This window comes from Tachyglossus aculeatus, chromosome 8, assembly GCF_015852505.1.
Source record: "Tachyglossus aculeatus isolate mTacAcu1 chromosome 8, mTacAcu1.pri, whole genome shotgun sequence".
NCBI classification, from domain to species: domain Eukaryota; kingdom Metazoa; phylum Chordata; class Mammalia; order Monotremata; family Tachyglossidae; genus Tachyglossus; species Tachyglossus aculeatus.
The window spans coordinates 23398016-23421028 of NC_052073.1; the positions used below are offsets into that span (position 1 = coordinate 23398016).

General features: G+C 46.5%; 1 protein-coding gene across 1 annotated transcript; it reads left to right on the plus strand.

Moving 5' to 3' along the window:
- The first annotated feature begins 2563 nt into the window (after window positions 1-2563).
- On the plus strand, window positions 2564-22940 carry LOC119931393 (Golgi-resident adenosine 3',5'-bisphosphate 3'-phosphatase-like). The gene is made up of 6 exons (XM_038750038.1): window positions 2564-2593; window positions 9434-9442; window positions 10185-10353; window positions 16731-16826; window positions 17542-17783; window positions 22812-22940. The coding sequence occupies exons 1-6, from the start codon at window positions 2564-2566 to the stop codon at window positions 22938-22940; spliced, it is 675 nt and encodes a 224-aa protein (XP_038605966.1).
- The last annotated feature ends 73 nt before the right edge of the window (window positions 22941-23013 follow it).

Below are 23013 nucleotides of genomic sequence, written 5' to 3' on the forward strand. Positions count from 1 at the left end.
GGGATTAGAACCCATGACTTCTGACTCCCAAGCCCGTGATCTTGCCACTGAGCCACGCTGCTCCTCATTGTTTGAATTTATTTATTACTCTATTTTATTTGTGCATATTTATTCTATTTATTTTATTTTGTTAATATGTTTTGTTTTGTTCTCTGTCTCCCCCTTCTAGACTGTGAGCCCACTGTTGGGTAGGGACCGTCTCTATAATGTTGCCAACTTGTACTTCCCAAGCGCTTAGTATGGTGCTCTGCACACAGTAAGCACTCAATAAATACAATTGAATGAATGAATGAATTGTTAAAGTGCTTACTATGTGTCAGGCACTACGCTAAGGTGGGTACAAGCGAATTCTAGCCTGTGAGACCACTGTTGGGTAGGGACCGTCTCTAGATGTTGCCAACTTGTACTTCCCAAGTGCTTAGTACAGTGCTCCGCACACAGTAAGCGCTCAATAAATATGACTGAATGAATGATTAAAGTGCTTACTATGTGCCAGGCACTACGCTAAGGTGGATCCAAGCAAATTCTAGACTGTGAGCCCACTGTTGGGTAGGGACCGTCTCTATAGGTTGCCAACTTGTACTTCCCAAGTGCTTCGTACAGTGCTCTGCACACAGTAAGTGCTCAATAAATACGATTTATACGATAAATAAAGTGCTTATGAATGAATTGTTAAAGTGCTTACTATGTGCCAGGCACTACGCTAAGGTGGATCCAAGCAAATTCTAGCCTGTGAGCCCACTGTTGGGTAGGGGCCGTCTCTAGATGTTGCCAACTTGGACTTCCCCAGCGCTTGAGCACAGTAAGTGAAGCAGCGTGGCTCAGTGGATAAAGCCCGGACTTTGGAGTCGGAGGTCATGGGTTCAAATCCCTGCTCCGCCACATGTCTGCTGTGTGACCTTGGGCAAGTCACTTCTCTGAGCCTCAGTTCCCTCATCTGTAAAATGGGGATTAAGACCGTGAGCTCCCCGTGGGACAACCTGATCACTTTGTATCTCCACCCCCAGCGCTTAGAACAGGTGCTTGGCACATAGTAAGCGCTTAACAAATGCCATAATCATCATCAATCGTATTTATTGAGCGCTTACTATGTGCAGAGCACTGTACTGAGCGCTTGGGAAGTACAAATTGGCAACATATAGAGACAGTCCCTACCCAACAGTGGGCTCACAGTCTAAAAGGGGGAGACAGAGAACAAAACCAAACGTACTAATGAAATAAAATTCGCCCTTTCGTCTCCATCCAAACTGCTACCCTGCTCATTCAAGTTCTCATCCTATCCCGTCTGGACTACTGCACCAGCCTTCTCTCTGATCTCCCATCCTCGTGTCTCTCTCCACTTCAATCCATACTTCATGCTGCTGCCTGGATTATCTTTGTCCAGAAACGCTCTGGGCATATTACTCCCCTCCTCAAAAATCTCCAGTGGCTACCAATCAATCTGCGCATCAGGCAGAAACTCCTCACCCTGGGCTTCAAGGCTGTCCATCCCCTCGCCCCCTCCTACCTCACCTCCCTTCTCTCCTTCTACTGCCCAGCCCGCACCCTCCGCTCCTCCACCACTAATCTCCTCACTGTCCCTCGCTCTCGCCTGTCCCGCCATCGACCCCCGGCCCACGTCATCCCCCGGGCCTGGAATGCCCTCCCTCTGCCCATCCGCCAAGCTAGCTCTCTTCCTCCCTTCAAGGCCCTGCTGAGAGCTCACCTCCTCCAGGAGGCCTTCCCAGACTGAGCCCCTTCCTTCCTCTCCCCCTCGTCCCCCTCTCCATCCCCCATCTTACCTCCTTCCCTTCCCCACAGCACCTGTATATATGTATATATGGTTGTACATATTTATTACTCTATTTATTTATTTATTTATTTTACTTGTACATTTCTATCCTATTTATTTTATTTTGTTGGTATGTTTGGTTCTGTTCTCTGTCTCCCCCTTTTAGACTGTGAGCCCACTGTTGGGTAGGGACTGTCTCTATGTGTTGCCAATTTGTACTTCCCAAGCGCTTAGTACAGTGCTCTGCACATAGTAAGCGCTCAATAAATACGATTGATTGATTGATTGATAAAATAAATAGAATAGATATGTACAAATCTGTACAATGATGATTATTATTAGTAGTAGTAAGTGCTCAATAAATACGATTGGAGGAATGAATGAAATCAGGTGGGGCACAGTCCCCGGCCCACCGGAAGCCACTTTGCCGCTGTTGGCTGGCGAGGAGGGGGAGAAAGGGAGGAGGGGGCCGAGAGAGGAGAAAAGGAAGGAGGAGGAAGTGTCAGGGTTGGCGTTTGTCCCGGCGGCTCTCTGCGACGATGGCCGTCCTCCTGGGCGGCCCCGCTCCCGCTCCTGGCCTTGGCCCTGCTGGGCTGCGGCCTCCTGGTCCTGCTGTCCGGGGGTCCGGCCGGCGGGGCCCGGGTGCAGCTGCGGCAGCCGCTGGCCCTGGCGGTGGCGGCGGCCGAGGCGGGCGGCCGGGAGGTGTGGGCGGTCAGGCACGCGGCCGGCGAGGGCACCGCCGGGGACTTTCTGAAGGCCGGGGCCCCGCGGTCCCACCGCTGCATGGCCGGCATGTGGGCCCACGCCTTTCCCGCCATCCCGGTGAGGGGGCCGCCCGGGCCCTGAGGAGAGGCGGGGGGCGATCCCTCCATCAGCCGCACTTATTGAGCGCTTCCTGGGAGCCGAGCGAGCAGCAGCGTGGCTCAGTGGTTGGAGCGAGGGCCCGCGAGTCTGTCCTCCTGGATAGAGCACGGCCTTGGGAGTCAGAAAGACCCGGGTTCTAACGCCTCGTGATAATAATAATAATAATGGCATAGTGTTCGAGCAGCCCTATTTGAGGACACCCTAAACAGGAAAGGGGCTAAAAAGACACCTGAAGCGTCACCTGAGTCGCCGGCAGCTTGGTGAACTTTAATCTTGTGGTGCAGTAACAAAACAGATTGATCCTTACTCGCAGAGGCTTGGCTTACTACATAATACGGATGGCGTTTGTTAAGCACTTACTATGTCATAATGATGGCATTGGTTACGCTCTTACTATGTAATAATGATGGCATTGGTTACGCTCTTACTATGTGATGATGGCATTTGTTAAGCGCTTACTATGTAATAATGATGGCGTTTGTTAAGTGCTTACTATGTAATAATGATCAATCAATCAATCGTATTTATTGAGCGCTTACTGTGTGCAGAGCACTGGACTAAGCGCTTGGGAAGTCCAAGTTGGCAACATAGAGAGATGGTCCCTGCCCAACAGTGGGCTCACAGTCTAAAGGGGGAGACAGAGAACAAAACCAAACGTACTAACAAAATAAAATAAGTAGAATAGATATGTACAAGTAAAATAAATAAATCAATAGAGTAATAAATCAATAGAGTAATAAATCAATAGAGTAATGATGGCATGTTACGCTCTTACTATGTAATAATGATGGCATTTGTTAAACGCTTACTATGTAATAATGATAGCATTTGTTAAGCGCTTACTATGTAATAATGATGGCATTTGTTAAGCACTTACTATGTAATAACGATGGCATTTGTTAAGCGCTTACTATGTAATAATGATGGCATTGGTTACACTCTTACTAAGTAATAATGATGGCATTTGTTAAGCGCTTACTATGTAATAACGATGGCATTGGTTACGCTCTTACTACATAATAATGATGGCATTTGTTAAGCACTTACTATGTAATAATGATGGCATTGGTTACGCTCTTACTATGTAATAATGATGGCATTTGTTAAGCGCTTACTATGTAATAATGATGGCATTTGTTAAGCGCTTACTATGTAATAATGATGGCATTTGTTAAGCTCTTACTATGTAATAATGATGGCATTTGTTAAGCGCTTACCATGTATTAATGATGGCATTTGTTACGCTCTTACTATGTAATAATGATGACATTTGTTAAGCGCTTACTATGTAATAATGATGGCATTTGTTAAGCTCTTACTATGTAATAATGATGGCATTTGTTAAGCGCTTACCATGTATTAATGATGGCATTTGTTACGCTCTTACTATGTAATAATGATGGCATTTGTTAAGCTCTTACTATGTAGTAATGATGGCATTTGTTAAGCTCTTACTATGTAGTAATGATGGCATTTGTTAAGCTCTTACTATGTAGTAATGATGACATTTGTTAAGCTCTTACTATGTAGTAGTGATGGCATTTGTTAAGCTCTTACTATGTAGTAATGATGGCATTTGTTAAGCTCATACTATGTAGTAATGATGACATTTGTTAAGCTCTTACTATGTAGTAATGATGGCATTTGTTAAGCTCTTACTATGTAGTAATGATGGCATTTGTTAAGCTCTTACTATGTAGTAATGATGGCATTTGTTAAGCTCTTACTATGTAGTAATGATGGCATTTGTTAAGCTCTTACTATGTAGTAATGATGGCATTTGTTAAGCTCTTACTATGTAATAATGATGGCATTTGTTAAGCACTTACTATGTAATAATGATGACATTTGTTAAGCGCTTACTATGTAATAATGATGGCATTTGTTAAGCTCTTACTATGTAATAATGATGGCATTTGTTAAGCGCTTACCATGTATTAATGATGGCATTTGTTACGCTCTTAGTATGTAATAATGATGGCATTTGTTAAGCGCTTACTATGTAATAATGATGGCATTTGTTAAGCGCTTACTATGTAATAATGATGGCATTTGTTAAGCTCTTACTATGTAATAATGATGGCATTTGTTAAGCGCTTACCATGTATTAATGATGGCATTTGTTACGCTCTTACTATGTAATAATGATGACATTTGTTAAGCGCTTACTATGTAATAATGATGGCATTTGTTAAGCTCTTACTATGTAATAATGATGGCATTTGTTAAGCGCTTACCATGTATTAATGATGGCATTTGTTACGCTCTTACTATGTAATAATGATGGCATTTGTTAAGCTCTTACTATGTAGTAATGATGACATTTGTTAAGCTCTTACTATGTAGTAGTGATGGCATTTGTTAAGCTCTTACTATGTAGTAATGATGGCATTTGTTAAGCTCTTACTATGTAGTAATGATGACATTTGTTAAGCTCTTACTATGTAGTAATGATGGCATTTGTTAAGCTCTTACTATGTAGTAATGATGGCATTTGTTAAGCTCTTACTATGTAGTAATGATGGCATTTGTTAAGCTCTTACTATGTAGTAATGATGGCATTTGTTAAGCTCTTACTATGTAGTAATGATGGCATTTGTTAAGCTCTTACTATGTAATAATGATGGCATTTGTTAAGCACTTACTATGTAATAATGATGACATTTGTTAAGCGCTTACTATGTAATAATGATGGCATTTGTTAAGCTCTTACTATGTAATAATGATGGCATTTGTTAAGCGCTTACCATGTATTAATGATGGCATTTGTTACGCTCTTACTATGTAATAATGGTGACATTTGTTAAGCGCTTACTATGTAATAATGATGGCATTTGTTAAGCTCTTACTATGTAATAATGATGGCATTTGTTAAGCGCTTACCATGTATTAATGATGGCATTTGTTACGCTCTTACTATGTAATAATGATGGCATTTGTTAAGCTCTTACTATGTAGTAATGATGGCATTTGTTAAGCTCTTACTATGTAGTAATGATGGCATTTGTTAAGCTCTTACTATGTAGTAATGATGGCATTTGTTAAGCTCTTACTATGTAGTAATGATGGCATTTGTTAAGCTCTTACTATGTAGTAATGATGGCATTTGTTAAGCTCTTACTATGTAGTAATGATGGCATTTGTTAAGCTCTTACTATGTAGTAATGATGGCATTTGTTAAGCTCTTACTATGTAGTAATGATGGCATTTGTTAAGCTCTTACTATGTAGTAATGATGGCATTTGTTAAGTGCTTACTACGTGCAAAGCACTGTTCTAAGCACTGGGAGGGATACAAGGTGATCAGGTTGTCCTACGTGGGGCTCACAGTCTTAATCCCCATTTTCCAGATGAGGGAACTGAGGCCCAGAGAAGTGAAGTGACTTGCCCAAAGTCACGCAGCTGACAATTAGCGGAGCCGGGATTTGAACCCATGACCTCTGACTCCCAAGCCCGGGCTCTTTCCACTGAGCCACGCTGTGTGAAGCACTGTCCTAAGTGCCGGGGGGATACAAGGTGATCAGGTTGTCCCATGTGGGGCTCAGAGTCTTAATTCCCATTTTACAGATGAGGTAGCTGAGGCTCAGAGAAGTTAAGTGACTTGCCCAAGGCCACGCAGCAGACACGTGGTGGAGCCAGGATTAGAACCCATGACCTCCTATTCCCATGCCTGGGCTCTTTCCACTGAGCCACTGCTGTGTGACTTTGGGCAAGTCACTTCCCTTCTCTGGGCCTCAGTTAACTCATCTGGAAAACGGGGATTAAGAGTGGGAGCCCCAGGTAGGACAGGGACCGTATCCAATCTGATTAACTTGTATCAGCCCCAGTGCTTAGAACACGGCTTGTCACATAGTAGGCGCTTAATAAGTACCATCATTGTTATCATTATTACTAAGTCCTCGGAGGGTAGGGTACAACCATGTTGCCAGCTTGTACTTGCCAAGCGCTTAGTACAGTGCTCTGCACACAGTAAGTGCTCAATAAATATGATTGATTGATTACAACAGAGTTGGTGGACATGTTCCCTGCCCATAAGGAGAAATCAAGGGCTGTGTGAGACAGGAGCATTCGTGTGGGGCTCAGGGGGCTGGTGTGATTTCCCTCTTATCTGTTTAGGGACTGTCTCTATATGTTGCCGACTTGTACTTCCCAAGCGCTTAGTACAGTACTCTGCACACAGTAAGCGCTCAATAAATACAATTGATTGAATGAATGAATCTGTTGCTCATGGAGATATAATAATAATCATAACGATGGTACTTGTTAAGCATTTGCTATGTGCCAAGCATTGTTCTAAGCGCTTGAGTAAACACAAGTTAATCGGGTTGGACACAGTCCCTGTCCCACCTGGAGCTAACACTTTTAATCTCCATTTTACAGATGAGGGAACTGAGGCCCCGAGAAGGAAAGTGACTTGTCCAAGGTCATACAGCAGACAAGTCCGAGAAGTGAAGTGACTTGTCCAAGGTCATACAGCAGGCAAGTGGCAGAGCCGGGATTAGAACCCAGGTCCTTCTCACTCCCGGGCCTTTGCTCTATCCACTAAACCATGCTGTTTGCACTCCGGAACCAGCTCTCAGGCAGGCGTCGAGGGACACTGAGGCGCAGAGAATAATAATGATAATGATGGCATTTATTAAGCGCTTACTATGTGCAAAGCACTGTTCTAAGCGCTGGGGAGGTTACAAGGTGATCAGATTGTCCCAAAGGGGGCTCACAGTCTTAATCCTCATTTTACAGATGAGGTAACTGAGGCCCAGAGAAGTTAAGTGACTTGCCCAAAGCCACACAGCTGACAATTGGCGGAGCCAGGATTTGAACCTATTCATTCAATTGTATTTATTGAGCGCTTACTGTGTGCAGAGCACTGTACTAAGCGCTTAGTAACTATGACCTCTGACTCCAAAGCCCGGGCTCTTTCCACTGAGCCATGCTGTGCAGGTGGTTCATTCAGCACAGCACAGCAGTGGCCGATCAGGGATCAAAATCCAGACCCCTTAATGCCCAGCTTTTAGCCTTTTTTAATGATGATTATTAAGGTGCTTGTCATTCATCCAGTCATTCATTCATTCAATCGTATTTATTGAGTGCTTACTGTGTGCTAAGCGCTTGGGTAGTACAATTTGGCAACATTCATTCATTCAATCGTATTGAGCGCTTACTGTGTGCTTGTATCCAGACCCCTTAATGCCCAGCTTTTAGCCTTTTTTAATAATGATGATTAAGGTGCTTGTCATTCATCCAGTCATTCATTCATTCAATCGTATTTATTGAGCGCTTACTGTGTGCTAAGCGCTTGGGTAGTGCAATTTGGCAACATTCATTCAATCGAATTTATTGAGCACTTACTGTGTGCAGAGCACTGTACTAACCGCTTGGGAAGTCCAAGTTGGCAACATATAGAGACGGTCCCTGCCCAACAGTGGGCTCATAGTCTAGAAGAGGGAGACAGAGAACAAAACAAAACATAGTAATAAAATAAATAGAATAAACGTACAAATAAAATAGAGTAATAAATACGTACAAACATATTTACATATATACAGGTGCTGTGGAGAGACAATCCCTACCCAACAGCAGGCTCAAGCACTTACTATGTGCCAAGCACTGTTCTAAGCACTGGGGTAGATAGAGGTTAATCAGGTATGCAAGATTCATTCATTCATTCTATCGGATTTATTGGGCGCTTACTGTGTGCAGAGCACTGTACTAAGCGCTTGGGAAGTACAAGTCGGCAACATATAGAGATGGTCCCTACCCAGTCACCTGTGCAGTAGGCCCTTGCTGGCCGCAGGGTGATCAGGAAAGTGTGTGGATGAGTCTGTGTAAACCATCACCACCATTGGAAAAACAAGTCATATTCTGGGAAGGAGGCCTTCCCAGACTGAGCCCCTTCCTTCCTCTCCCCCTCGTCCCCCTCTCCATCCCCCCATCTTACCTCCTTCCCTTCCCCACAGCACCTGTATATATGTATATATGTTTGTACATATTTATTACTCTATTTATTTTACTTGTACATATCTATTCTATTTTATTTTGTTAGTATGTTTGGTTTTGTTCTCTGTCTCCCCCTTTTAGACTGTGAGCCCACTGTTGGGTAGGGTCTCTAGATGTTGCCAACTTGTACTTCCCAAGCGCTTAGTACAGTGCTCTGCACACAGTAAGTGCTCAATAAATACGATTGATGATGATGATGATGAAGTCAAGCCCATTTCCCGCCCCTGATGGTAGGAGCCCCCTTCATGCCTCACGCGGCTCAGGATATTGGTCGTTCGATCGCTGATGTGGTAGACTTGGTGCTTGGAGACAATTCTGAGTGTTTGCGCAGCCCTATTTGAGGACACCCTAAACAGGAAAGGGGCTAAAAAGACACTTGAAACGTCACCTGAGTCACCAAATGCAAAACTGGCTCGCCGGAGCTTGATGAACTTTAATCCTGTGGTGCAATAACAAAACAGGTTTATCCTTACTTGTAAATATTGTGGGAGAGTGTGACAATCCCCCATCAATAAACCAATCAATGGTATTCATTGAGCGCTTACAGTGTGCAGAGCACTGTACTAAGCACTTGGGAGAATACGACAGTTAGTAGACTCATCCCCTGCCCACAACGAGCACGGATTTTTCTAGCCACGTTCGCCCCTAAGGCTACGATTTCACCTCCAGTGGTGCCATTTTAAGATACGAGGAAGAGTTACGTTGTACTTGCCCTAACTCCTGTCAGCCGAAAGGACTGTCACCTCTCCTTTGAGGATTTTTTCTGAAATTCCAGGACACCCGGTTTCCCGCATCTTCTCAGGCTTTGGGGGTAAGACACCCACTCACCCAATTCTTTCCTCCCCGACATTTCAGGATCTGCTCCTCACTCTACATTCAAATGGCCGCCACACTGGTCCAAAGTGCTTGTACTATCTCTCCCCGTGACCCAGTGGGAGTAAACTGAGGCAAGGGGAGGAGCAGAAGAGCACACTCACAGTAATCCCCGACCCTGGAAGCCACTAGTTTTTTGTGTACTTGTTTTTAATCGTACTTGTCAATCAATTGCATTTGAGCACTTACGATTACTGCATCACCCTTTCTTTTTAATGGTATTTTTTAGGTGCCTTCTATGCATCAAGTACTGTTCTAAGCACTTTGTATAATCAGTTTGGTCCCAATCCCTGTCCCCCATGAGGCTCGCAGTCTTAATCCCCATTTTACAGGTGAGGGAACTCGCCCAAGGTCACACAACAGACGAGTGGCGGAGGTGGGATTAGAACCCAGTTCCTTTCGACTCTCAGGCCCATCCACTAGACTTCTGGCTTCTTGCTGTGTGACCCTGGACAGGTCACTTAACTTCTCTATGCTTCAGTTCTTCCTCCTACTTGGATTGTGAGCCCCATGTGTCCAACCTAATTCATTTGCAGCTACCCCAGACACTCAGAACAGTTGGACACACATAAACGCTTAACAAATACCATAAAAAAAAATATGGTATTCAATGAGTGTTTACTCTGGGCCAAGCTAAGCGTTTGGAGGGGTTCCAGCGACAAACTTCTCTTCCACCGCAGGTCATTTCTGGAGAACGTGAAAACAGCAGTGGGGACAGGGATTCCTCCGAGCCGTGGAACCACGAAATCCCGGCTGACATCCAGGAGAGAATCTCCCACCTCAGGACGGTGCCTGCGGACAAAGTGACTGTCTGGATCGATCCCCTGGATGCCATGCAGGAGTACAGAGGTAATAATAATAATAATAATAATAATAATAACTCAATCTTCTATGCTTGCCAACCCTGGTTTTAACCAAATAAATCTGAGAAGACACGGATGACAATGGAAAGGAACAGAGTTTCAAGTATAAAAGATCAGTAGCCCAGCAGTGGCTCAGTAAGGTTTAATTACCTGCTGGGCCTGTCTACTTGAAGGTTCTTCCTTCCCAGGAATATTTTGTAATCTATCTATGGTCTTCTCACGTAAGATAACGCTTCCGGACCTCAAGCATTTTAATTTAGTTTTACATTCCTGTTACATCGTACTCTTCCAAGCTCTTAGTACAGTGCTCTGTACATAGTAAGTGCCCAGTAAATACCATTGATTGATGGATTTTCAACAAAAAGTCTAGCTCGGGTAGCATAATCAAAGGGAAAATTAAATTTCAGATGTAGTAACTACTTGTACATATTTACTATTCCATTTATTTTGTTAATGATGTGCATTAAATTTCAGATGTAGTAACTACTTGTACATATTTACTATTCCATTTATTTTGTTAATGATGTGCATATAGATGTGATGTGATGTGATGATGTGCATGGAGAAGCAGCATGGCTCAGTGGAAAGAGCCCGGGCTTTGGAGTCAGAGGTCACGGGTTCAAATCCCTGCTCTGCCAACTGTCAGCTGTGTGACTTTGGGCAAGTCACTTAACTTCTCTGTGCCTCAGTGACCTCATCTGGAAAATGGGGATTAAAACCGTGATCCCCCTGTGGGACAACCTGATCACTTTGTATCCTCCCCAGTGCTTAGAACGGTGCTTTGTACATGGTAAGCGCTTTACAAATACCATTATTATTATTATATTGCTTTAATTCTATTTGTTCTGATGACTTTGACGCCTGTCTGCGTGTTTTGTTTTGTTGTCTGTCTCCCCCTTCTAGACTGTGAGCCCGTTGTTGGGTAGGGACCGTCTCTATATGTTGTCAACTTGTACTTCCCAAGCGCTTAGTACGATGCTCTGCACACCGTAAGCGCTCAATAAATACGATTGAATGAATGAATGAATAATAATAGTAATAATAATAATAATAATAACTCTGGTACCCATTAAGCTCTTACTATGTGCCAAGCACTGTTGAAAGCACTGGGGTAGATGCAAGTTAATCAGATTGGACGCAATCCCTGTTCCACATGAGGCTCACACTCTTCCACCGGCTAACTCTGATCCCAAAGTTGCCCCGGGAAGCAGTGTGGCCTGGTGGATCGAGATCCTGCCTGGGAATCAGTAGGACCTGGGTTCTAATCCCGAATCCACCACGTCTGCTGTGTGACTTGCCTAACCCTGGGACTCAGTTACTCACCTGTAAAATGGGGATTAAGACTGTGAACTCTACGTGGGACAGGGACTGTGCCTGACCAGATTATCTTGTATCTACTCCAGCACTTAGTACAGTGCCTGACACAAAGTAAGCCCTTAAGAAATACCACAATTACTGGTACTATTATTATTATAGGCAAGCAGCGTGGCTCAGCGGAAAGAGCCCGGGTTTAGGAGTCAGAGGTCATGGGTTCAAATCCTAGCTCCGCCGCTTGTCAGCTGTGTGACTTTGGGCAAGTCACTTCACTTCTCTGGGCCTCAGTTACCTCATCTGGAAAATGGGGATTAAGACTGTGAGTCCCACGTGGGACAACCTGATTACCTTGTATGATGATAATAATAATGGCGTTTATTAAGCGCTTACTATGTGCAAAGCACTGTTCTAAGTGCTGGGGAGGATACAAGTTGATCAGGTCATCCCACGAGGGGCTCACAGTCTTAATCCCCATTTTCCAGATGAGGTAACTGAGGCCCAGAGAAGTGAAATGACTTGCCATCAGGTTGGAGAAGCAGCGTGGCTCAGCGGAAAGAGCCCGGGCTTTGGAGTCAGAGGTCATGGGTTCAAATCCCAGCTCCGCCACTTGTCAGCTGTGTGACTTTGGGCAAGTCACTTAACTTCTCTGGGCCTCAGTTCCCTCATCTGTAAAATGGGGATTAAGACTGTGAGCCCCCCGTGGGACAACCTGATCACCTTGTAACCTCCCCAGCGCTTAGAATAGTGCTTTGCACATAGTAAGCGCTTAATAAATGCTATATATGTATAAAAAAAAGCGGCAGAGCAGGGATTTGAACCCATGACCACATCTCCCTCAGCGCTTAGAACAGTGCTTGGCACATAGTAAGCGCTTAACAAATACTAAACTTATTAAATTACTATTATTATTAGGCGCTCCTACAGCCTCATCCTGTATCCTCTCTGAAGTTAAACCCGCCCATCCCCTGGACCCAGTTGGTTTCTGTCTGTGTCATAGCTCCAACCCTGAGCTTCTTTTCTCTGTCCCTCTTCCTGCTTTCTTTAGCCCTACAGGTTCTGCCAGAATATTGGACCTCCCTTTTCCTTCTCCCCCAGGAGCCAGTGGGTTATTTCTTTCAGTGGTTTTGAAATCAATTTATGGAGCGCTTACTGTTTCAAAATCAATTTGTGCAGCCTTGCAGTGAACCTTTGGCATGGGGCAACCTAGCCCTCAGAGGGGGTTGGGGAGGGGCAGATTAGACTGTAAAAGCCCTTTTGGGCAGGGAATGAATTAGTCAATCATATTTATTGAGCACTTATTGTGTGCGGAGCACTGTACGAAGCTCTTGGAAGAGTCCAGTATAACCATGTAGCCGACGCATTCCCGGCCCACTACAAGCTTACAGTCCAGAGGAGTATTTTGTTAATATGTTTTGTCATCTGTCTCCCCCTTCTAGACTGTGAGCCCGCTGTTGGGTAGGGACCGTCTCTATATGTTGCCGACTTGTACTTCCCAAGCGCTTAGTACAATGCTCTGCACACAGTAAGCGCTCAATAAATACGACTGATTGATTGATTGAGTCTATGTTCATTCATTCAATCGTATTTACTGAGCGCTTACCGTGTGCAGAGCAGTTCTACCCTCCAAAGTGCTTAGCACAGTTCTCTGCACACGGTAAGCGCTCAATAAATACAATCGATTGATTGATTTGGTCTGTTTCTGGAGCCATCTTGGCACTGCAAGGTTGTGAGCCTTTCATTCCCTTCCCCTTGCTGCAAGTCAAAACCCACCCGTGCTGGGCAACAGCGGTTTGGGAGAGAATCGGGGGCAGGGACTCAATTTTACTGTGTGCAAGGAAGCAATGGTAAACATTCTTTAAATGGCAAACAGTCTTTTAGACTGTGAGCCCACTGTTGGGTAGGGACTGTCTTTATATGTTGCCAACTTGTACTTCCCAAGTGCTTAGTACAGTGCTCTGCACACAGTAAGCACTCAATAAATACGATTGATGATAAACAACTTCATTTTTGACCAAGAAAACTCTCTGGATACACCGCCAGAACGAGGCGGGCCACTTTGGGATGGCATCGCTATGGGCCGGAGGCGACTCCACAGAATAAGGCTCTCCCAAGCACTTAGTACTATACTCTGCACAGAATCAGGGCTCAGTGCCCATCATTGATTGATTCATTGCATTTACCAGTTCCCCCATGGAGTAGTATGTCTCTCCCCGTGACCCAGTGGGAGTAAACTGAGGCAAGGGGAGGAGCAGAAGAGCCCACTCACAGTAATCCCCAACCCTGGAAGCCACTCGTTTTTTGTTTACTTGTTTTTAATCATCCTTGTTAATCAGCTGCATTTGTTGAGTGCTTATTTAGTACAGAGCACCGTACTAAGAACTAGGGAACTAGCTGGAAGGCATGTTAAGTGCTTACTATGCGCCAGGTGCTGTACTAAGCACTGGGCTACATACAAGCCAATCAGGTTGGATGCATCATCATCATCATCATCATCAATCGTATTTATTGAGCGCTTACTATGTGCAGAGCACTGTACTAAGCGCTTGGGAAGGACAAATTGGCAACACATAGAGACAGTCCCTACCCAACAGTGGGCTCACAGTCTAAAAGGGGGAGACGGAGAACAAAACCAAACATACTGACAAAATAAAATAAGTAGAATAGATATGTACAAAATAAATAAATAAATAAATAGAGTAAAAAATATGTACAAACATATATACATATATACAGGTGCTGTGGGGAAGGGAAGGAGGTAAGATGGGGGGGATGGAGAGGGGGACGAGGGGGAGAGGAAGGAAGGAGCTCAGTCTGGGAGGAAGGGGCTCTGTTTGGGATGCAAATCCCAAGCGTTTAGTACCGTGCTCTGCACACAGTAAGCGCTCAATAAATACAACTGAATGAATGAATGAATCCACGTCCCGCATGGGACTCACGGTCTTAATCCCCGTTTTCTGAGGGAACTGAGGCACAGAGAAGACAAGCGACTTGCCCAAGGTGGCCCAGCAGACAGGTGGCAGAGCCGGGACCAGAACCCAGGTCCTCCTGGCTCTCAGATCCATCGGGCCACGCTGTCTCTCTCAGTTGTCACAGGTGGAGTCTGGGGAGGTTCGTTTGTCCTCTAATTTATGTCTTTATGTCTAGCCTGCCCTCTGTCATGCTCAGAACCCCCCCGGGGGTCTCTGCTCTGGGCTGAGGAGTCTCTCCCTGATGGCTTTTTTAGCTCTGAGTTTCACGGAAGCCCCCCGGCCTTCAGCTCTCAGAGCCGACCTCCTGGGCCGGGCGACGGGGGACTGGCTTCTGTTGGCCGTCTTGCAGGATCTCCGGGTGGTCGCCTCCTGCTTTTTCTGGCTCTAGGTCTCAATCAATCAATCAATCGTATTTATTGAGCGCTTACTGTGTGCAGAGCACTGTACTAAGCGCTTGGGAAGCCCAAGTTGGCAACATAGAGAGACGGTCCCTACCCAAAAGTGGGCTCACAGTCTCCTTCTCAGTGCTTTCCCCTGTTGCCTCGTGGTCTTCGGCTGCCTCACGGAGAATCAAGTTGTTGCATGTTTTTACTGTCCTCTGAAACAACATCAGCTGCAACTGATGTGCATTTAGCTTTAATTCTATTTGTAATAATAATAATGGTATTTATTAAGTGCCTACTATGTGCAAAGCACTGTTCTAAGCGCTGGGGAGGTTACAAGGTGAACAGGTTGTCCCACAGGGGGCTCACAGTCTTAATTCCCATTTTACAGATGAGGTAACCGGGGCCCAGGGAAGTGAAGTGACTTGCCCAAAGTCACACAGCTGACAATTGGCGGAGCCGGGATTTGAACCCATGACCTCTGACTCCAAAGCCCGTGATCTTTCCACTGAGCCACACTGCTTCTCACATTGTTCTGACGACTTGACACCTGTCCACTTGTTTTGTTGTCTGTCCCCCACTTCTAGACCATTCTTGGGTAGGGACCGTCTCTAGATGTTGCCAACTTGTACCTCCCAAGCGCTTAGTACAGTGCTCTGCACACAGTAAGCGCTCAATAAATATAATTGAAGGAATGAATGATGATGATGATTATTATTCTCTGTGCCTCAGTTTCCTCAACTGCACAATCCAATACCCGTTCTCCCTCCTATTTAGATTGGGAGTCCCACCGGGGACAGGGACCGGGTCCGACCTGATTAACTTGAATCCACCCTAGCACTTGGTAAGGTGCTCGGCACATAATAAGCACTTAACAGATAACATTAAAAATGACATTTATTTTACCTGTACATATCTATTCTATTTATTTTATTTTGTTAGTATGTTTGGTTTTGTTCTCTGTCTCCTCCTTTTAGACTGTGAGCCCACTGTTGGGTAGGGACTGTCTCTATATGTTGCCAATTTGTACTTCCCAAGCGCTTAGTACAGTGCTCTGCACACAGTAAGCGCTCAATAAATACGATTGATGATGATGATTAAAAAACGCTGCCTGAGAGGTGATAAAGATGACAATTCATAATAATAATAATAATGTTGGCATTTGTTAAGTGCTTACTATGTGCAAAGCACTGTTCTAAGCGCTGGGGGGATACAAAGTGATCAGGTTGTCCCACGGGGGGCTCGCAGTCTTCACCCCCATTTTACAGATGAGGTAACGGAGGCTCAGAGAAGTTAAGTGACTTGCCCAGGGTCACACAGCAGACAGGGGGCAGAGCCAGGATTCAAACCCGTGACCTCGGACTCCAAAGCCCGGGCTCTTTCCACTGAGCCACGCTGCTTCAGTTCACAAATATTGCCCTTTCGAATGTAGAGTGTAACAAAATAGCGCTATTATAATAGCCAGAGAAGCGCTCAATAAATACGATCGAATGAATGAATGCAACACACACACACACACACACACACATTCTCTCCCCGTTTCTCTCTTGCTTGCTCTTTTTCTATTTTCTGTGTCTCTCTACCTCTCTCGCTCTCCCCGCCGTCCCATCCCCGGGTGGTCACTGGTTGGGGGGGTGTCGTCTCACATGGAGTCAACCAAAATGGGACTGAACTGAGCTCCTCTCTTACATTTGCAGAGGGCCTCCTGTCCTACGTGAGCACGATGGTGTGCGTGGCTGTAGACGGGAAGCCGGTCATCGGAGTCATTCACAAACCCTTCTCGGGGTTCACAGGTGGGGAAGGCGTCTTGCTCCACGGTGCTCTCTCTTCAAGCCCTGGAATCCGGCCCTAGATATGTTGCCAACTTGTACTTCCCAAGCGCTTAGTACAGTGCTCTGCACACAGTGAGCGCTCAATAAATACGATTGATTGATTGATGGGGGCCAAAAGGACAGGCCTAGAATTGATGCCCTGAAATGGCTTCTGACCCACAGAGTCCCCAGTCTCGGCCCCCACGTAGGGAGGGGCGGACAAACAGTGCCCAGCGCTTAGAACAGTGCTTTGCACAGAGTAAGTGCTCAATAAATGCTATTATTATTATTATTCTTGGGGAGGAGCTGGGCCTTTTCTGGACAAAAAGGAAATTCATTCATTCGTTCACTCAATCGTATTTATTGAGCGCCCACTGTGAGCGCTTGGGAAGTACAAGTTGGCAACATATAGAGACGGTCCCTACCCAACAGTGGGCTCACAGTCTGGAAATAATAATAATAATATTGGCATTTATTAAGCGCTTACTGTGTGCTGAATATGTTTTGTTTTGTTGTCTGTCTCCCCCTTCTAGACTGTGAGCCCGCTGTTGGGTAGGGACCGTCTCTCTATGTTGCCGACTTGTACTTCCCAAGCGCTTAGTCCAGTGCTCCGCACACAGTAAGCGCTCAATAAATACGATTGATGATGATGATGATGATTATCATTATTATTCGCAAGGACCGTCTGCATCCCCAGGGTACAAAGTGCTCTCCCTCCTGGAACTCGAGCGGGCCGAGCAGCCGGACCAGGCGGACGGCTACGTCCACGTCACCTCCATCGCCAAGTGGGACGTCTGTGCGGGCCACGCGCTGCTCGCCGCCCTCGGGGGCCGGGTGACCACCCTGTCGGGCCAGGACATCCATTATCGGGACTCGCCGGTCAACAAGGAGGGGCTGATCGCCAGCGTGGGCCTGGATCCCCGCGACCTCGTGAGGAAGGTCAGGGGGACTGAGCGGTAAGCGTCTTGTTGTATTGTCCTTTCCCGAGCGCTTACTACAGTGCCCTGCATCCGGAGAAATGGCACGGCGTAGCGGCTGGAGCACAGGTCTGCGATTCAGAGGGGTCGTGGGTTCTAATCAATCAATCATCAATCGTATCTATTGAGCGCTTACTGCGTGCAGAGCACTGGACTAAGCGCTTGGGAAGTACAGGTCGGCAACACCTAGAGACAGTCCCTACCCAACGGCGGGCTCGCAGTCTAGAAGGGGGAGACGGAGAACAAAACAAAACATAATCCCATGAAGCAGCGTGGCTCAGTGGAAAGAGTCAGAGGGCAGAGGTTCAAATCCCGGCTCTGCCGATTGTCAGCTGCGTGGCTTTGGCCAAGTCACTTCACTTCTCTGGGCCTCAGTTCCCTCATCTGGAAAACGGGGATGAAGACTGTGAGCCCCCGGTGGGGCAACCTGATCGCCTTGTAACCTCCCCAGCGCTTAGAACAGTAAGCGCTTAATAAATGCCATCATTATTATTATTATTATTATTATTAATCCCGCATGTGCTACTTGTCTGCTGTGTGACCACGGGCAAGTCACTTCACTTCTCTGGGCCTCAGTTCCCTCATCTGTTAAATGGGGATTCAGCCTTGGAGCCCCATATGGGACTGGGACTGCGTCCCGCTCCATTTGTTTTTATCCACCCCAGCGCTTAGAACAGTGCCTGGCACAAAGTAAATGCTTAACAGATACTATCATTATCATTATTATAATTCCAGTAAGTGCTTAATAAATATGTTGAATGAATGAACGGCTGGCACTGTTCCAACCTCTCACAGGGGATGGGAGGCCGGGAAGGAATCCAAGGGGCAATTCCATGTCTCTCAGAAACACCAACACACCCCCACACACCTTCCTTGGAGTCAACTTCAGTGGCAAGGAAAGAGGAAAGGGCTTGGAAGCAATATTTTTTTTTAAATAAACAGGAACCTAGGCTATTGAGAATTTGCTGGATTCTGGCATGTCTTCTCCTATTCACTGTGTCTGTCTCCAGGATTTCCCTTTCTCCCGTTCCTTCCTCTCTGAATCTTTTTGAGCCTCTCATTTCTCCTTCCTTTCCCCTCCCTTTCCCTCCTCCATTTCTCCCCACTCTAGACTGTAAACTCGCGGCCAGGAGATGCGTCTACCGACCCTGTGGTACTGTACTCTCCCAAGCGCTTAGTGCAGTGCACACAGTAAGTGCTCAATAAGTACGATTGATTGATTGCCTGACTCCTTCCCTCTTCCTCCCTGCTCCTACCTTGGCCTAAGTGGAAGATCGGGCCCGGGGGTCCGAAAGCGCTGGGTTCTAATCCTGGCTCTGCCACTTGTCTGCTGGGTGACTTTGGGCAAGTCACTATGCCTCAGTTTCCTCATCTGTAAAATGGGGGTTAGGAGTGTGAGTCTCACGTGGGGCAGGGACTGTGCCCAACCCGATTTGCCTGGGTCCACCCCGGCATCTGGCACAGAGTAAGCGCTTAACACCCCAGAATTAGAGAAGCAGCGTGGCTCAGTGGAAAGAGCCCGGGCTTTGGAGTCAGAGGTCATGGGTTCAAATCCCGGCTCCACCACTCGTCAGCTGTGTGACTTGGGGCAAGTCACTTAACTTCTCTGGGCCTCAGTTACCTCATCTGTAAAATGGGGATTAAGACCGTGAGCCCCACATGGGGCAACCTGATCACCTTGTAAATTCCCCAGCGCTTAGAACAGTGCTCTGCACATAGTAAGCGCTTAATAAATGCCATTATTATTATTATTATTATTTACCCACTTCTGCCCGCCCGCTCCCACCCTGCTTCTAGCCCCCGCCACCTCTGCTGGCCCTGCTGCTTCAGCTCAGCTTTTCCCTGTCTCCGATGCCATCCAGGCTCTGGGATCAGAGGTCATGGGTTCAAATCCCAGCTCTGCCAATTGCCAGCTGTGTGACTCTGGGCAAGTCACTTCTCTGGGCCTCAGTTCCCTCATCTGGAAAATGGGGATGAAGACTGTGAGCCCCCCGTGGGACAACCTGATTGCTTTGTGACCTCCCCAGCGCTTAGAACAGTGCTTTGCACATAGTAAGTGCTTAAAAAATGCTATCATTATTCTTATTATTATTATCAGCAACTCCAGACTCTTCCTGCCACGTGCCACCAGTCTCCGCCAGTTGGGCTTTTCCAATTCAGGCTCTCCTTGACCATCATCAATCGTATTTATTGTCAATCGTATTTATTGAGCGCTTACTATGTGCAGACCACAAGCTCCCCGCTCTGCCCCAGCCCTAAACCCCATTTTCTCCCCTCCTGCCTTCCTCCATCCCCATCCTCTCCACTCTCCTCGTGGAATTCTGGTTTGGGCTCTTGCGTAGCTTCTGTCCTCCCACTATCTGCCGCCCCATAATAATAACAATAACGATGGTATTTGTTAAGCGTTTACAATGTGCAAAGCACTGTTCTAAGCGCTGGTGGGGAGACAAGGTGATCAGGTTGTCCCACGTGGGGCTCACAGTCTTCATCTCTGGGCCTCAGTTCCCTCGCCTGTAAAATGAGGATTAAGACTGTGAGTCCCCCGTGGGGCAACCGGATCACCTTCTAACCTCCCCAGCGCTTAGAACAGTGATTTGCACATAGTAAGTGCTTAATAAATGCCATTATTATTATTATTCCCCTTTTATAGATGAGGGAACTGAGGCCCAGAGAAGTGAATTGACTTGCCCAAGATCACACAGCTGACAATTGGCGGAGCCGGGATTTGAACCCATGACCTCTGACTCCAAAGCCCGTACTCTTTTCACTGAGCCACGCTGCTTCTCCAAAATACCAAGCAAAACCCCATGCACGCTCAGTGTATGCATGTATGAGAAGCAGCGGGGCGTCTAGGCTCTGCCACTTAGCTGTGTGACTTTAGGCAAGTCACTTAACTTCTCTGGGCCTCAGTTACCTCATCTGTAAAATGGGGATGAAGACTGTGAGCCCCCTGTGGGACAACCTGATCACCTTGTATACCCCCAGCGCTTAGAACAGTGCCTTGCATAGTAAGCGCTTAATAAATGCCATTATTATTATTAGTGAAAAGAGGTCGTGGGTTCTAATCCCGGCTCTGCCACTCGTCCGCTGTGTGTCCTTGGGCGAGCCACTTAACTTCTCTGTGCCTCAGTGACCCCGTCTGAAAAGTGGGGATTAAGACTGTGAGCCCCACGTGGGACAACCTCATTACCTTGTATCCATCCCAGCACTTAGAACAGTGCTTGGGACGTAGTAAGCGCTTAACAAATACCGTCCTTATTATGCGTGCTCCGTGTAGGCTGGGACGGAACGTAGTCTACTAATCCTAACTCGTTTTGTACCGTAGAAGGGAAATCAATCAATCAATCGATCGTATTTATTGAGCGCTTACCGTGTGCAGAGCACTGTGCTAAGGGAAGGTTGGAGGGGAAGCTCCTTCCCTTCCCCACAGCACCTGTATATGTGTATATATGGTTGTACATATTTATTACTCTATTTTATTTATTTATTTTACTTGTACATTTCTATCCTATTTATTTTATTTTGTTGGTATGTTTGGTTCTGTTCTCTGTCTCCCCCTTTTAGACTGTGAACCCACTGTTGGGTAGGGACTGTCTCTATATGTTGCCAATTTGTACTTCCCAAGCGCTTAGTACAGTGCTCTGCACATAGTAAGCGCTCAATAAATACAATTGATTGATTGATTGATTGGGAAGGGAGATCTCAGGAATCTGGCTGGCCCAGCCTTGTTCGCTGAGACCACATTGCTGCCACGCTCGGCACACGGTAAGCGCTCAATAAATACGACTGAATGCATGAACGACTCATGAGGGGCGTTCCTACGTGGGGGGCTTCAGGGAATCGGATAACCAAGAGAGGCAGCGTGGCCTCGTGGTGTCAGAAGGACCTGAGTTCTAATCCAGGTTCCGCCACTTCCCGGCTATATGACCTCGGGGAAGTCACTTCGCTTCTCTGGGCCCCGGTAACTTCATCTGTAAAATAATAATAATGATGGCATTTATTAAGCGCTTACTATGTGCAAAGCACTGCTCTAAGCGCTGGGGAGGTTACAAGGTGATCAGGTTGTCCCACGGGGGGCTCACAGTCTTAACCCCCATTTTACAGATGAAGGAACTGAGGCATAGAGGAGTTAAATGACTTGCCCAAGGTCCCACAGCAGGCAATTGGCGGAGCCAGGATTTGAACCCGTGACCTCTGACTCCAAAGCCCGGGCTCTTAGGACTGGGAACCCCATGTGGGACATGGACGGTGTCCAGCTCGATTAGCTCTTCTCTTTCCCAGTGCCTGGCACATAGTAAGCGCTTAACAAATACCATTTAAAAAAAAAAAGCTCGGAGAGACACAAAAATGAGGGCAGTTTCTCAGGGAGAATACAAATAATAATAGCGGTGGTATCTGTTAAGCACTTTACTATGCCTCACTTTGTTAAATGAGAAGCAGGGTGGCTCAGTGGAAAGAGCCCGGGCTTTGGAGTCAGATCATGGGTTCAAATCCTGGCTCCAACAATTGTCAGCTGTCTGATTTTGGGCAAGTCACGTCTCTGGGCCTCAGTTACCTCATCTGGAAAATGAGGATTAAGACCGCGAGCCCCCCGTGGGACAGCCTGATCACCTTGTAACCTCCCCAGTGCTTTGCACATAGTAAGTAACAAATGCCATTATTATTATTATGGGGATTAAGACTGTGAGCCCCACGTGGGACAACCTGATCACCTCGTAACCTCCCCAGTGCTTAGAACAGTGCTTTGCACATAGTAAATGCTTAATAAATGCCATCATCATTATTATCATTAATAATAAACACTGGCACAGTGAATACAAACTAATCCCCGTCCCACACGGATTCATAGATTAAGGGAGAGGGAGAGCCGGGATTGAACTCCCCTTTTACAGATGAGGGAGCCGAGGCCCAGAGAAGTTAAGCGACCTGCCTAAAGTCACACAGCGAGCAAGGGGTGGAGCCCGGATTAGAAGCCGGCCGCATTCCGGAGGTCAGCCGGGCCGCCGGAAGCCGTGGGAGAAACGACGAGGGAATCCGTGGGGCGCTCCTCGGGGAGTCCGTGGGGCGGGATCGGAGCGGGAAAAGAAACCGGCGTGGCCGCTGGGATCTTGAAAGATAAGTTTGGGGGTTTTTTTTGTTTTTTTTTTTTTAATTTTACCTCTTTAAAAAGGGCGGCGGGCCAGGCTCCGAGC